The 14,395-nt window shown below is 33.1% G+C and overlaps 2 protein-coding genes across 3 annotated transcripts in view; one reads left to right on the top strand and one right to left on the bottom strand.

Moving 5' to 3' along the window:
• The window catches only part of LOC124355974 (nucleolar protein 14 homolog), a 28,277-nt gene extending 14,090 nt beyond the window's left edge, over positions 1-14,187 (top strand). Inside the window, exons 6-15 of the mRNA XM_046807123.1 lie at positions 167-714; positions 1,092-1,264; positions 2,425-2,568; positions 4,053-4,220; positions 4,860-4,921; positions 5,229-5,395; positions 7,933-8,120; positions 11,564-11,712; positions 12,992-13,147; positions 14,024-14,187. Coding sequence (XP_046663079.1) covers positions 167-714; positions 1,092-1,264; positions 2,425-2,568; positions 4,053-4,220; positions 4,860-4,921; positions 5,229-5,395; positions 7,933-8,120; positions 11,564-11,712; positions 12,992-13,147; positions 14,024-14,114 — 1,846 coding nt within the window. The 3' untranslated portion in view covers positions 14,115-14,187. The remainder of the gene's footprint in view (positions 1-166; positions 715-1,091; positions 1,265-2,424; positions 2,569-4,052; positions 4,221-4,859; positions 4,922-5,228; positions 5,396-7,932; positions 8,121-11,563; positions 11,713-12,991; positions 13,148-14,023) is intronic.
• Positions 13,286-14,395, bottom strand: part of LOC124355304 (protein grainyhead) — a 299,632-nt gene continuing 298,522 nt past the window's right edge. For both annotated transcript variants that reach the window (XM_046806391.1, XM_046806392.1), the window contains one exon: positions 13,286-14,130. In XM_046806391.1, the coding sequence (XP_046662347.1) occupies positions 14,116-14,130 (15 nt within the window). In that variant the 3' untranslated portion in view covers positions 13,286-14,115. The remainder of the gene's footprint in view (positions 14,131-14,395) is intronic.

Here is a 14,395-nt window from a genome sequence, read left to right as displayed (position 1 = left end):
GTATTTATCTTTGAAGGACTACAAAATTAATCAACAGTGTTGTATTTCTTAACAGGTTGTACCCAGAAAACGTAGGAAATTTCTTAAAGTAATCATGTAATGATAGTGTAATTTACCTTATATAATTTGATGTAACAAGCTAAAAAAATCTGTTTGACCTATTTAGATTCTCATATGAAGTTGAAGATGTTAATGATGATATGAAGAAACAAAATGAAGAAGCAGACAATTCAGATTCATCTGGAGAGAGTGATGCTGAAATGGCTAGTGGAGATGATGGAGAAGAGGAGGAAGAAGATGATGATGATGGCAGTGAAGAAGGCAGTTCTGATGAGGAAGAAGACCCAAACCCAAAATCTAAGTTAAAAAATGAGAAAAGCTGTAAAAAAGGAAAGGTAACAAGGCAAGATAAACCTGATAGTGGTGGTGAAGAAGAGAATGGACAAATTGAAACTACAGATACAATCATTGATGATGTTGATGACACTGAGATTGCTGCAGATGTTGATACTGAAGCATCAGATGAAGAGGAATGTGCCATGGATGATCTCACTGATCTGATGCCTTCAGTAACTGAAGAAACCAACCATGATAAACAGATTATTGCCAAAGTTTTGGCTAAAGCTAAATCCATTCAGAATAGTGATGGAACTGAAGAAGAGAGTCAAAAGACAAAATCATCCATAGATTTAGATCTCCCTTATGTTTTAAATGGTTAGTACATGTACATCCAGCACTTGTCATCTTTTTTAATAATTTCATTAAATTAACATTTAATTTTAAATCGATGTTACATTTAAATCTATAACTTCATTGCTTTCACTCAGTAACAAATAAATTATTAAATATATAGTTAGATACCTTTTTCAAATGTCTTGTAAATAACAAAATTGATTTAATTATTTAAAGAGTAGTGTTTCAGTCCCATAATTTATCACCAGATTTTTGTTTTGTTTTTTATATTTTGTAACTATTTATTAAAACAAAACTACTTGCTTTTAGACATTTCATTGTCCTAACTTACATAGATGGAATCTCTTTATAGTTTGTCATAGCATGTTTCACCGTTACATTGTAACTGTATTTTGTAGTGCCAGATACGTATGAGTCTTTCAAGGAGTTACTCGGCAGACATACTGTTCAGCAACAAAATGTGATTTTCGAGCGACTGGTCAAGAGTAACCACCCTAACCTGGAGCCCGGGAACAAGAAGAAAATGCTCAGATTGGCCGAGTACGTGATGGATCTTGTAAACGAAGGAGAGGTAAGATTGAAATATACAGACTGCTCTGAAGTTGAATGTGATGGTTTTCAGGATCTAAAATTAAACGTACATCCTACCAGGATCAAAAGTTGAATGAAAGTCTTTCGGGATCCAAAGTTAATTAATAAGAGCACTTATAATCTAAATTTATACTAAAAGGCTGTTATGTATTAAAGTTTAAATAAAGACTTTCAAGATCCAAAGTAACACAAAAATATTTTTAGGATCCAGAGTTAATTAAAAATACTTTTGGGTCCTAAGTTTAATGAAAACACTTTAAGGAATGAATATAATTTCCCTTTCTCTTATCTTGTTGCAATCTATATCTATAACAAGATCGATCGGTACATCACCTGATTGGCTAATGAATGGAGCAGGGTTAATTGGTAGGGAACTGACAAAACTGGAAACTGGTCTAAGATACATAATTTAATAAGTGAGAATAAACACTGATATTTCATCACTAATGGCTACAGCAGAGGAGGTAAGAAAGTTCACAATACAAAGTAGATTTTGCACAGTTGGTAATTTGTTGCACAGCAATACTTTCGATGCAGTGCAATAATTCTTCTTTCGTAAAAATAAAATATATAGGCCTACTTAATTATGGAATGTGCCAGAATAGTGTCAGCAACGTATAAACTAAATGGTATATAAATATAGTGCATAAAGCAATAACTGAGGTTAAACATTAAGGAGGCTTACTTTAAATGCAGAACATGTTACTGAGAGTTTCTTAACGATCAGTGCAAATTTTACTTTCACTAACAAGGTACAACCAATATTATACATTATACAGCCATGTTGATAAATTTATCCAGTTGAGTAAAGTCAGCCTCCTGCATTTATCACATTTTTATTACATATAATATCTCAAGTGGTTTTAATGGTATATTTGTTTAATAACCATTACAGATCTCTTTCTAATTGGTGTAATTTCAAATTTTGAAAAACAAAACAGTGTAAACTATTAGTTTACAGTATTGCATGGAATAAAATAGTTTTTTTCTTTGAACCAAACTACATGATAAGAAAAGCGTGAGGTAGGTGTGCATTCAAACTTGGAAGAGATAGAAGATATAGTTGCTAGGCCCAGGTGTGCCATAAACAGTCTTGTGAGTAAATGAGTATTATAATGATTTTAATTTGTTTTGTTGTAGGTCACTTGGGAGGCAATTCCCACACTGGCACTACATTTTGGTGGCATTAAAGAGTTTAACAGAGAAGAGTGTTTAAAAATGTTGATGGAAAGGATTTCAACAAGACTGGATGACTTCTGCCATATTTCACCAACAGTTCCTGCCGTAAGTAAAATCCTAGCATGTTTCTTTTTAATTTTTGTTCTTATTATTTAATGGAGAAAAAATTAATATTTAAAATAGAAAGCAAGTACTCGTATTTAAATAACGTAATTTAAACATTAATCTGAACATTTTCTTTACTGTTTAATCATTCCTATGTAAAATAGAAATGTTGGTTTCCAAAGGATAATAAGGAGGCTATAATACAGTCTGTTCAATGAAAATTGGGACCAAAAATCAAAATTTATTACAGGAATTGTTACAATTATTTAATAATCTTCTAAATACATTCCTCCTGCAACAATACACTTAGTTTGGCACGTCTGCTACTCGTCAAAAGCCCGTTGGAAGTCTGTTTCTGACAAACTGCTCAGAACTTTGGTCGTCACCTCTTGAACCGCCTCAATGGAGTCATACTGATGTTCTTTGAGCTCCCTTTTCATTCTCGGAAACAAGAAAAAGTCTGGTGGAGTCAGGTTTGGGCTGTAGAGGGTGAGGTAACATTGCCACGCCGAATTTCGCCAGCAGCAGCCGCACAACACCTCATGGTGAAATTTCCAAATCTGTAATGGCTGGTATTATACACGTTACACGATTTCACAGACGTATCAGTACTTACACATAAAATTCAGCATTTACAGTCGTTCCAGTAGGCATGAACTTGTGAATATTGCACGTCGGTCGAAAAAAAACAATCACTATGATTTTAATTTTGACATCCAAGCTTTTTTGGACGTGGGGACCCCTGCATGTGCAATTCTGAACTTTAACGTTTTGTTTCCGGGTCGTACTAGAACACTTACAATTCATCTCTAGTAATAATGTTGTCAAGAAAATCTTCATCTTCCTGGACACAGTCCAAAATTTCTTGTGAAATTTTCAACCACAACAGTTTTTGTTCCGCTCAAGACTTCCAGTACTAACTTTGCACACACTTTCCTCACCGCAAGATCCTCTATTACAATGGTGTGAATGGTTCTGACTGGAAGGCCAGTCTCCTCACTAATAAGGGTGATGTTTAAAGGCTTGTTAGAGTACAAAACTGTTTTCACTGTAGCCATCTTAGTATTGGTTCGAGCGGTCTTTGGGCATCCAGTAAGGTGATCATCTTCGACGAGCTCCTGGCTTTCCTTAAACATATGTTGCCACTCAAAAACTCTAGTGCGGCTTAAGGCATCATTCTCATAAGCCTTTTTAATGAGTTCAAGGGTATTTTATGTGGATTTCCTAAGTTTAAAGCAAAACTTCACAGCGTACCATTGCTCGACGGTGGCATTGTGACACCATAAAAACATCACATGTCACAAAAATTCACCTCATGTCTTAACGCATGTTCTCAGGCGACTGAATTAAAGTGCGCCAGAGTGGTGGAGGATCTCTCGAAGACGACCGATCAGACTCCCCTCCACTGCTCCGTTGAGGATACAGTGAACCAGTCCCGATACTTATTGAACAGACCCTGTATTATATCTTGATGTTTGCTTTAGGTGAAGTCCCTTGTGTGGTACATTTTAATGCTGATGAAGCCACAAGGAATGGAAGTGTTGCTGGCTGTCAGTCGACCAGTGCTGAGCTTAGCATGTCAGCTCATTTCTCATGCTGATCCAGCAACATCAGCAACTGTATCCCTCCTATGTTGCTGCCTACTGCTGCAGGTATATTATCTTGACATTAACCCATTCCTCATCAGTTAGTACTAAATTCAGAATGTAGAGTTTGGTATTGAGAAGTAACTCTATGAAGACTAATCACTTGATTTGTCATAATTCATTATAGATAGCCATTATTTATGTTTGAAAAACAGGCCACTTTAGTGAAATTATCTGATTCAAAATTATTTTCTTAACTTTTTGTTCATTAATAACAGTTTTTAAGCATATCAGGATGATACGTAACTTTTCTTATAAAACAACAATCCAGAGTTGCCATTACTGGTGAGTTGACATGTCTTACTAATAATGTTGTAGATAATAAAAATATAGTACCTTCTCTTTGAAAATATTTAGTTTTTGTTATTCTTAGTAAACTAATGAGAAAAAGGTTTTAAAACAATTTGTCCTAAAGTTTCATTTTAGCAAAAATTACAATATCCCTTTTTAAAAGTTTTACTCTGAAGATGATAGTACTAAAAGTATAGAAATGTATTAGGTACAACTTGTGTTGTACATTGAATCACAAAAATCACTTGCTCCGCCAGGACTATTACTTTTGAATATAGACACAGCCATTTAAACATACATTTTATGATTATATACTGTAAGTCATAAACGTTTGCTAATCATATTACATTCTAGTGCCAGGATCAGTCAGACAACTCAGTGGCTTCCCAATTATATGTCAAGAGCTCATCTATACTGTAAAATGCCTGGAATGTTGTAGACCATTTAAGCCAAGTCTTGAATGACTTGGGCACGTGTGCTTGTGTGACATTGAATATAGCAAACCGTAGATGAGATATATGCCTGCCTGTGAAGGCAAGTGCATTGTAAAATCTTGTAATACCACACTTAGTGTTATGTACCCATGTTTGGCATGCACTTTAAATAGAGCTTCATGCCAAATTTTTAGAAAGAGGGAAGTTTAAATAATTTTGTTTCCATTTTAAAAAAGTATTGTGACAATGTAAAATGCTGCTTATATATTGTTTGCCCTTTGTTACGCAGGATGCTAAAAGCTCTTCGCTGGTGTATACCGAGGCAGTCGCATTTCTACGCAGATGTGTGCAAGTTTCCACTCTCAAAAGTGATTCCGATCCAGTCAGCAGTGAAACGTGCCAGAGTTCACCGAACAGCAATAAACCATCTCAGTCCTCCTCCAGTTGCTCATCACAGTGAGTCCATAGATTATCCTTTGAGGCAGATGTTTTATCAATTGGCATTACTGAACTGTTGGAAAAGCAGTTTTTAATCCTTTAAACATTTAAATAATGAATCAGCAAATTTTTTATAGTCAATTGAAGAGTATGATAATTGTTTTATGGATGTTGTAAAAAATGATAAGGTAAAATATATGCTAAAATAAAGTTTTTAATTATACAGTAAGAATTTAATTCAATTTTTAACACCTACCACATGTGAAGGTCCACGGTAATGATATTTACACAATGCTTTAGAACAAAGTTATTGTAAAATAAGTAATATTCAATCAAGTTTTCAACTTTCTGTTTTAGGAATGAACTAAAGGGATATTTTAAAGTAGCGTTCGGAAATAATTATGCAATTAATATAATTTTAAGAATGTATCATTAAACTTTTTTTGTTCCTGGAGCAATAATAACAGTGAACCCATTCAAACTTCCTTGCTAATGAACTCTGATGTCATTAGTAGCCTCCTCATGGAGGATGTACCATGAAATGTGAACAATAGATGACCTTAGTTCCTCTGCTCTTAACCATCCTGAATATTCTGTCACTGAAACCTAGCAACAGATTGTGTTTTCCTAGAGAATTATAACGACTTAGGTTATCAGCCACAAAACCCTGAATAAAATTCAAGAACTAATTGTAATCGACTAAAAATTGTAAGTTGGTATAAAAATACTTTTTAATTAGTTAGTTGTGCCTGAGCAATGATTAACCAATGAACACCAACTATATCTACATCTATAAAATATCGGAGTGTTTTAAAATCAAATTTAGAGTTCAAAGTAATTTTTTTTTATTTATGTAATGTCACTTGGGAAACTCAATATTAAAAAACTTTGTTGTTGAATTTTCAATCTTTGTATTACCAACAAATTTGGAAAAAATGTTTTTATTCCAAACTTTCTTTGGCAAAAATATTTATATTCAAATCAAACTAAAATAAAATGCTCTCTTCTCAATAAAAAAATCGGCTCTTCAAATAAAAACTAAATATAAAAAAAATTAAATTAAAGCTTCTTCTCTTCTTAAAATAATAAAATAATCAATCGAATTCAAATAAATTAAGTTAATTCTCAAAGTTCATGCTAAACTCAAACTGTAGAACTTTGTCCAGTTCCCGTTATGTTTTAGTTAATTTTAAAAAATTCAAATACAATGTGCTACAAAGAGAACTTTTATAAATGCCCAAAATTACACAAATTAGTCACAAAGAGTTGAAATCTTAACTACTATTATCAAGATGAAATTAATCCTTTATTGAAACAGAAAAAAAGTATTCTACATGAAACTTTTTTAACAGCTTTCATTTTACTGGATTACTTTAATATATCTGCAATCTAGTTTTGCATAACTGTGTAAAATTCCCCAAAATCATTAGTGAAATTTTTTACACACACGGAACGGACTGACATAGATTCACACATTCTTACAATAGAAAAGTCGGATGGAAGTCGAGAAGCACTGGTTTAAGTTTTCACCCCTCCTATAATTTTAATGTCATCAATGAGCTAAATCATTAGTCCAGCCGTACCAACAAATTAGTCTACTGCTTTCCTGATCTGAACCAACCAAAACCCATTACACAGGAGTAAATTGCATTGGCCATAAATATACACTTTTTGACATATTTTCTGGATTATGACAAGGCAAACTTAACATTGGCATCAGAATTTTAATTCACTCAGACAGAAATGCTCATACACATGCAAAGCCTTCAAAATTGTGCGTGAATCAGTGAGTAGCTGTTGGTATTTTATATTAGTTAAGCTATGGTTTTATGTCTTTAGGTTTTTTCTCAAACTCATAGTAGGCCTTGCTTTGAGGTCCAAGCATGCACTAAATTGCTTGCAGTCCTAATATATATTGGTCTATCAGGTAAAACAGTCAGAACCTTCGTACACTTCAACGTAACAGGTTTATTGTGGTGCTATCGGAGTGATAAGGAGATCAAGGTGGGGCGATTCTCAACCAGAGCCAATCACCTCAATGGAATGGGAGAAGACGGAACTGTTCAACCAGAGCATGATTGTCTCCCTCTAGGCTAGACTTGTAGTCCAGGAACTGACAGCCAGTTTCCATTGTATAAGCACACAACCGGATTTTTCTTGAAAGCGACAGAGAAATTTTCTCTAAGAGTTACACTGATTATCAGCTGTACTAGTTTTGGTGTAGGTCGAAATGGGGTATCAAAAGAGTTAAAAGTATGATATTATAGTTTTTTCCTCAGATCATATTTTTCTTGGCCTGATACATTTGAAACCAACTGTCAGACATGTAAATTAATGTTAAATCAGCGTCATCTAACCACAAACAGACCTATAAAGTAGCAGCATCTTATTCAGTGCAAGTTGTGTTTTGGCTCCTAGAATATTGACTTAGCATTTAGTGCCAGAGCAATTCACTCTATTATATTCTTTCTTAAACTAGACATAACCATATTAAATATTAGATTTTTAGAAAGTTAAAAACAATATTTTTACTATATAATTTTATTTTCCCACAGAGACATCGTTGGAAGACCTGAGACTCCGCCTACAAGACCTGGATGAAGAAGCAGATTCACCTGTTGGGGACAACCAAGTGCTCTATTGCAGTACAGTGCTGTTAGCAGGTTTTGTCAAAGTCTACAGGAAGTATCCACAATCAAAGGTTCTCTTCGCACCTATTCACCAGATTTATAAGCAAATCAAGGTTGGTACCATTTCTTACCATTCACATATACAGCAAAACCAAAGGAATCCTACAGTTATACAGGGTGATTCATTGAAGTTCTCCCCCCACTTCTACATCACATTGTACTAGTAAAAATAATGAAAAAATGTTATATAAACGTAGGTCCGAAAACGCTTCGTTAGCGAGTTACAGCTAGCGAAAGATTTCGCCTGAATTCCTGGGTAAAGAGTAAAATAAAGCCATACTGAACTTTTGGAAAAGGTTAATTAAGTAAGAAATATCGTGGATTTCTTATGTATTTTTAACCTGATAAAGCTAATAAAAATAGGTTTCAGAAACTGTACCTGTAGTAGTTTTTGAGGGATTCAGGGTTAAATGCAAAAAATTGGGGCACGAAACAATGTTTTTTTTAAGTTTGATGTACAATAACTTTGTTAAATTGGTAATAAATACATAAAATCAACAAACATTAATTGTAGAGAATTTAATTCTGAGAAAATTTGATATAATCAAAGTCTAAAATAAAACAGAAATAAGTACCAAAAATCGATTTTATTCAGTATAATACATTACTAGCTGTAAAGAAATACCGTATGGTATTTAGTTAAAATAAAACAAAAACAAAATGTTTGTTCCTTAATGATGAGAAAAATTGAGAAAACAAGATTAACTGTTAAATAAATTTGTTTGTAAATAAAAATATCATGTTTTATTACGTTGTATATTTTTTTTTTTAATTTACATCAAATGTTCGAAAATAAATGAAGCAAACATTTTCCCATTATTGTTTACTAATCATCGAAATGCAGTTTTTTGTTTTATTAATTTCTAAGTTGGTAACGCACGAATAACAGCTGATCAACAATGGTATTCTGTACTGTTACGTTAGAACTGTGTATTAGTGGTGTTTTGCAAGCTACCAGCAGGAGATCGGGTTCTGTGAATCGTGTTATTAAATGCAATTTTTTCTGTGAGTTATAATTCGATTGTTTATTCAGCAAAAAAAATGCCTTACTTATTTACATCAGAGGAATACGCTGATATGGTTTTTATTTTGGGTCACTGTAATGGTAATGCTAGAGCTGCTGTAGAAGAATATGAACTACGTTACCCTAATAAGAGTATTCCCAGGATACCAAAACAATTTCAGGAACTTTTCGTACTCTTCGGGAAACAGGATCACTACCAAGTACTAGAACCAATTTATGAACGAGCTGTCCACTTGATGATGATATTGTTATTAATGCTATTCATCGCAGTCCAGGTGTAAGTACACGACGTATTTCTAGGCGGATAGGAGTTTCGCAGTCAACAGTGTGGAGGTCACTTAATCGAAACAAATTTTATCCGTTTCATAAACAAAAGGTTCAACATCTACAGCTAGGGGATGGTCCGCTTCGCTTGGAGTTTTGCAACTTTTTGAATATTAATAATCAACTCTACAAGCGTATTTTGTTTACGGATGAGGCACAATTCACTCGGGATGGTGTCAATAAAATTGCACAATGAAACACTCATGGGCAGAAGAAAATCCACATGAAGTAGTGGAACAGAACTTTCAACACCGATTTAGCGTCAATGTCTGGTGTGGCCTTTTGCACAATCGGGCTGATTGGACCTTTCATATTACCTGGACGCCTAAATTGCTGAGTTCTATTTGCATTTCCTTCAAGAAGAGTTGCCGCAGCTGTTAGAGAATGTTCCTTTTACATCTCAAACAAAATTTGTACTTCCAGCATGACGGAGCACCTCCCCACTTTTCACGTGCCGTTTCTGCTTACTTAAATCATCAATTTCCTGGACACTGGATTGGTCGTGGAGGGCCTCACCCTTGGCCACCAAGATCACCAGATCTATCTCCATTGGATTATTGCATCTGGGGATGGATGAAAGACATTGTATACAAGACACAAAAGTGAATTCTCGTGATGAATTAATTGCCCGTATTATGGATTCGGCTGTGCAGATACAGGGAAGTCCTGAAAAATTAAGAAACGCAACAAAAAGCAATACACAAACGTGCTGCAAAATGTATTGATAATGATGGCCTCATTTTCGAAACATCTATTATAAAAGGTGCGTACGGTTGGCCCAACTTGATTAATTTTGCTTAAAATCTAGTAATGTATTATACTGAATAAAATCGATTTTTTGGTACTTATATTTCTGTTTTATTTTAGACTTTGATTATTTCAATTTTCTCAGAATAAATTCTCTACAATTAATGTTTGTTGATTTTATGTATTTATTACCAATTTAACAAAGTTATTGTACATCAAACTTAAAAAAACATTGTTTCGTGCCCCCAATTTTTTGCATTTTAACCCTGAATCCCTCAAAAACTACTACAGGTACAGTTCTGAAACCTATTTTATTAGCTTTATCAGGTAAAAATACATAAGAATCCACGATATTCTTACTTAATTAACCTTTCCAAAAGTTCAGTATGGCTTTATTTTACTCTTTACCCAGGAAATTCAGGCGAAATCTTTCGCTAGCTGTAACTCGCTAACAAAGCGTTTTCGGACCTATGTTTATATAAACATTTTTTCATTATTTTTACTAGTACAATGTGCTGTAGAAGTGGGGGGAGAACTTCATGAATCACCCTGTATGTATTTTAAAGAGGCTCCATTTGATGCTTCTCAGGATGCATTAGAGTAATGCTATTTTAAGAGCTTAAATAATATAATGTGTTCCTTTCCACTTTTTATAAAGTAAAATGAATCATGCTTTATTCATGACGGTACATTCGTACTTTGAGTGGTTTCTACAATAAATATTGTTGTCACTGTTTAAAACAGTTCAATAGTTACTAATATCAGTAACTATAATCATTAAAATTAACTATTTAATCAATGAAATTAATTACAGTAAATTTCCGTTAATCCATGCCGAATATCAAATGTGCTGGATTATTGGTTATATTACCAGAGAATAAATAATGTAGACATAATAATAATAAGTAAACAAACAATCACAGTAAAACATGTTTTTATTGTTCAGAAATAACCTTCAGGTAGTCCCTGTTACATATGGATCTTGTTAGTGATGGTTAGGACAATCAAGGGGTTACCTTGAAAACTTTTATATGTGTGGATGCTGATTTTCCTGTACGTTATTAACACTAAATTAATTAGTTTACCATGCAGAATAAAATTTGTATAGTTTATAAGGAAAGGAAACAAGTTTTATTCCTTTTTTTAACTGTATTTAGCCAACCTTTTAGGTAGCATGGATTTTTAATAGTGGAGAAAAACATTGACGATTTGGGTGCGCCGTACTTAGTCATTGTTGTTGACCTGTTTGCATTTTGGTGTCATATTATTCAAACTTTACAATTACGAAGCAATTCAGCATCATATGACAGCAGGATAATTAATAATTGGTTCGTTGAATATGTTAATTCACATAGAAATTTAAGTTTTCTATAAAAATTCAAGAAATTTTTTGCACCGCAGGCAGAGAGGTATCCTCCAATCATAAAGCAAGAAGTGGAAGGACTTCAGACCCTCCTGGAGGTGCTACAGTCTGCTCAACTCCCTCCGGTGGTGAAGACAGCAAAGAAACCTAAAGCCCTTCGGCAGTATGAGCCTTCCTTCCACACTGTGTGAGTAATACTTCATCATTTATAAAATAAATCTCAAAGACAAAATAAATATCAAAACTGCAAATTTAGACATGCCGAAACAGTTTCAATGACAAATTTGAGTAAGTAGACCAAGTAACAAATTTTTTGTTTGATTAAGAACAAATGCTCTACTCTCTTTCAACATCTCAGGCTTTTTTCTTCTCTATATTTCTGTATTTAGCAGTTGTAAAAACAAACATTTATAAAGATTAAAAATATTGCTATACTGCAAAAACATCTAATTCCATACATTGTTATTATCCTAATAATTCGCTCTTTATGGAATGCTAAAAGAGTCAGTTGGAAGAAGCACAGCACAAGTATTTTTAAAATTTATTTAATCAACTAACCAAACTTTGTTTCCGTTATTTCACAAAACAAATTTAGTGAAAAAGCATGTAAATTACTGGATATACTTTATATTTTATTTATAAACATAGAAAACCATTCAGTATTATTAAAAAAAAAAAAAACATTTGTTGTGTGAAAAGTGTTCTGCAGCGCATAATATATCTTTTAGCTTGGTTTCATCTTCCTCTCAAAGTGCGATTCCACTCAGATAAAACTCTATTGCTCCTAGTAATAAAATAGAAGTTTTCGTCACTAGGAGCAAAAGTTTTTAATTTTGGTCACAATCGTGTTTACGAACAAAGCAAAGTCAAGATTGGAAATATGATTTAGCACCTAAAGACACTTTGGCTACGTTTAACAAACAACAGATTTCATCGTATGAGGAACAAAATTGAAACTTACATATATTATTTAGTTTTTATTACATAATAACTCACCATAGTAATACTGTACTGAAAGTTTAAGTTGAAGTTTAAAACATCAATTTCTACCAATGTTACATTAATTAAACATTATTTTACAATCGTGAACACCAAAATTTTGTTTATTTCGGCAACAGATTTAACAAAATATTTTTATTGTTCCCAGCGATTTGGGATTTTATTGTTTTATTTTATATATTCCCAAACCAATCACTTTATTGACCTTAAGTATAAAAAATAGTTGTTATTTTTATTTGTTTCAACAATTTGCATCCTACTTAATGGTCAATCCGATTAATTGTCAATTAAATTGTAAACTTGATCAACCATGTGTTAAGTGTGGGTTTACTTGTTATGTCTGTGAATATTTGAACTTTTCTTGACAAAGCCTTCTCCAATTTGTCATTCTGATCTTAAACTTTCTTCTTCTGGTAATCTCTCCTTGGAGGAAAGGACAGTGAACTCACAGTAAGCCTCTGTTTCAGGACGGTGGGAAGGTCACAGAGAGGAATATCTGCAGAACAGCAGGAGGAGCAGAAGCTGCTGCACAAGTACAAGCACGAGATGAAGGGTGCACTGCGCGAGTTGCGGCGTGACCGTGCCTTCCTCGCCAACGTCAAGATCAAGGAGAGGACTCAAAGGTATGTGGCCATGACCAACTGGGAAACTATTTCCTTAATTTTCAAACTATTTTGGAAAATGTTTGGCTTATGCATTTATGCAGCGACATAAAAATTTAATTTAAATAGGATACTAATACTACAAAAAAGGTGTATTCGTATTATTTTAGACCTTTATTGGAAAGATACAGTAAAATATAAATTTTCTAGTTTGGGTATCATGACAGGTTATAGTTATACATGTACCAAGCTATTCTCTACACTAATCAATAATGAAAGCTAACAAACTACCTTTATTAGGAAGCAATCAGTTATAATACTAGACTAAAGGGCAATATAGCAACAAAATCCCATAAATTGGAACTTTTTAAAAAGAAAACAACTTACATTGGTGCAAAATATTCAAACAATCTTCCTACATATATAAAAGTGTTTTAAAAAATTCAGATATTATCTAAAAGATTACTTTGTTAACAAACTTTATATAATTTTGAAGAGTTTGAAGCATAGCTTTGCTTTGTTTATGAGATTTTAAGTATATTTTGAGATTATTAGATTTTAAGTAAAATAGGGTTCTGTTGAGTTTGCTTTGCTGCATTGTTTGGGGGTAAGAACGTATTACTCAATACACAATTAATAGTATAATCCTTACTCAGAATATATAATTGTTATTTTATTGTAAATGCTTGACACCATTCATGTACTTTTTATGTACTAACACAAATAAAGATATTTCAGTTCAATTCGAGTAAAAGTATAGACAGAACAAATAATAAAATGAAATTCCCTTAACATTAACTAACTTCTATGAACATTTTAAATATTCCATTATTATATAATAAATTTTTGCTTCTCACACAATGTGATATTATTTTATATAAACTATGAATGTTTCAGTGATGAACAGAGGATGAAGAAGGTCAGAGAGATCCTCGGTTCAGCAGCCACCCAGCAGGGAGAACTCCGCAGTTTGAAGCGGAAAAAATAATTCAAACTGTTGTTGCCTGAAACAACCCTTTATTGTTATTTGAACGTTGTAAATAAAATATTTTTATTACATTCTCAGTGTTAAGGTTTCTTTGTATTTTCTCTGATCATTTACTGTCAGTTGGCTAGATTCTGATACATCTCTTTGGTAGGTAATAAAATGTGAATACAAAATTTGGAATGAGTGACGTAACCATTTATAGGACTCCAGTCGTACGATGTTGCTTGAACATGCAAGTATTTATTGCATATTTTCTTGAGTTTACATGAAACCAACAAAAA

The sequence above is a fragment of the Homalodisca vitripennis genome, chromosome 2, assembly GCF_021130785.1.
Source record: "Homalodisca vitripennis isolate AUS2020 chromosome 2, UT_GWSS_2.1, whole genome shotgun sequence".
NCBI lineage: Eukaryota > Metazoa > Arthropoda > Insecta > Hemiptera > Cicadellidae > Homalodisca > Homalodisca vitripennis.
The sequence above is the reverse complement of the archived record's forward strand: the minus strand, read 5'-3'. Positions and strand labels throughout refer to the sequence as shown.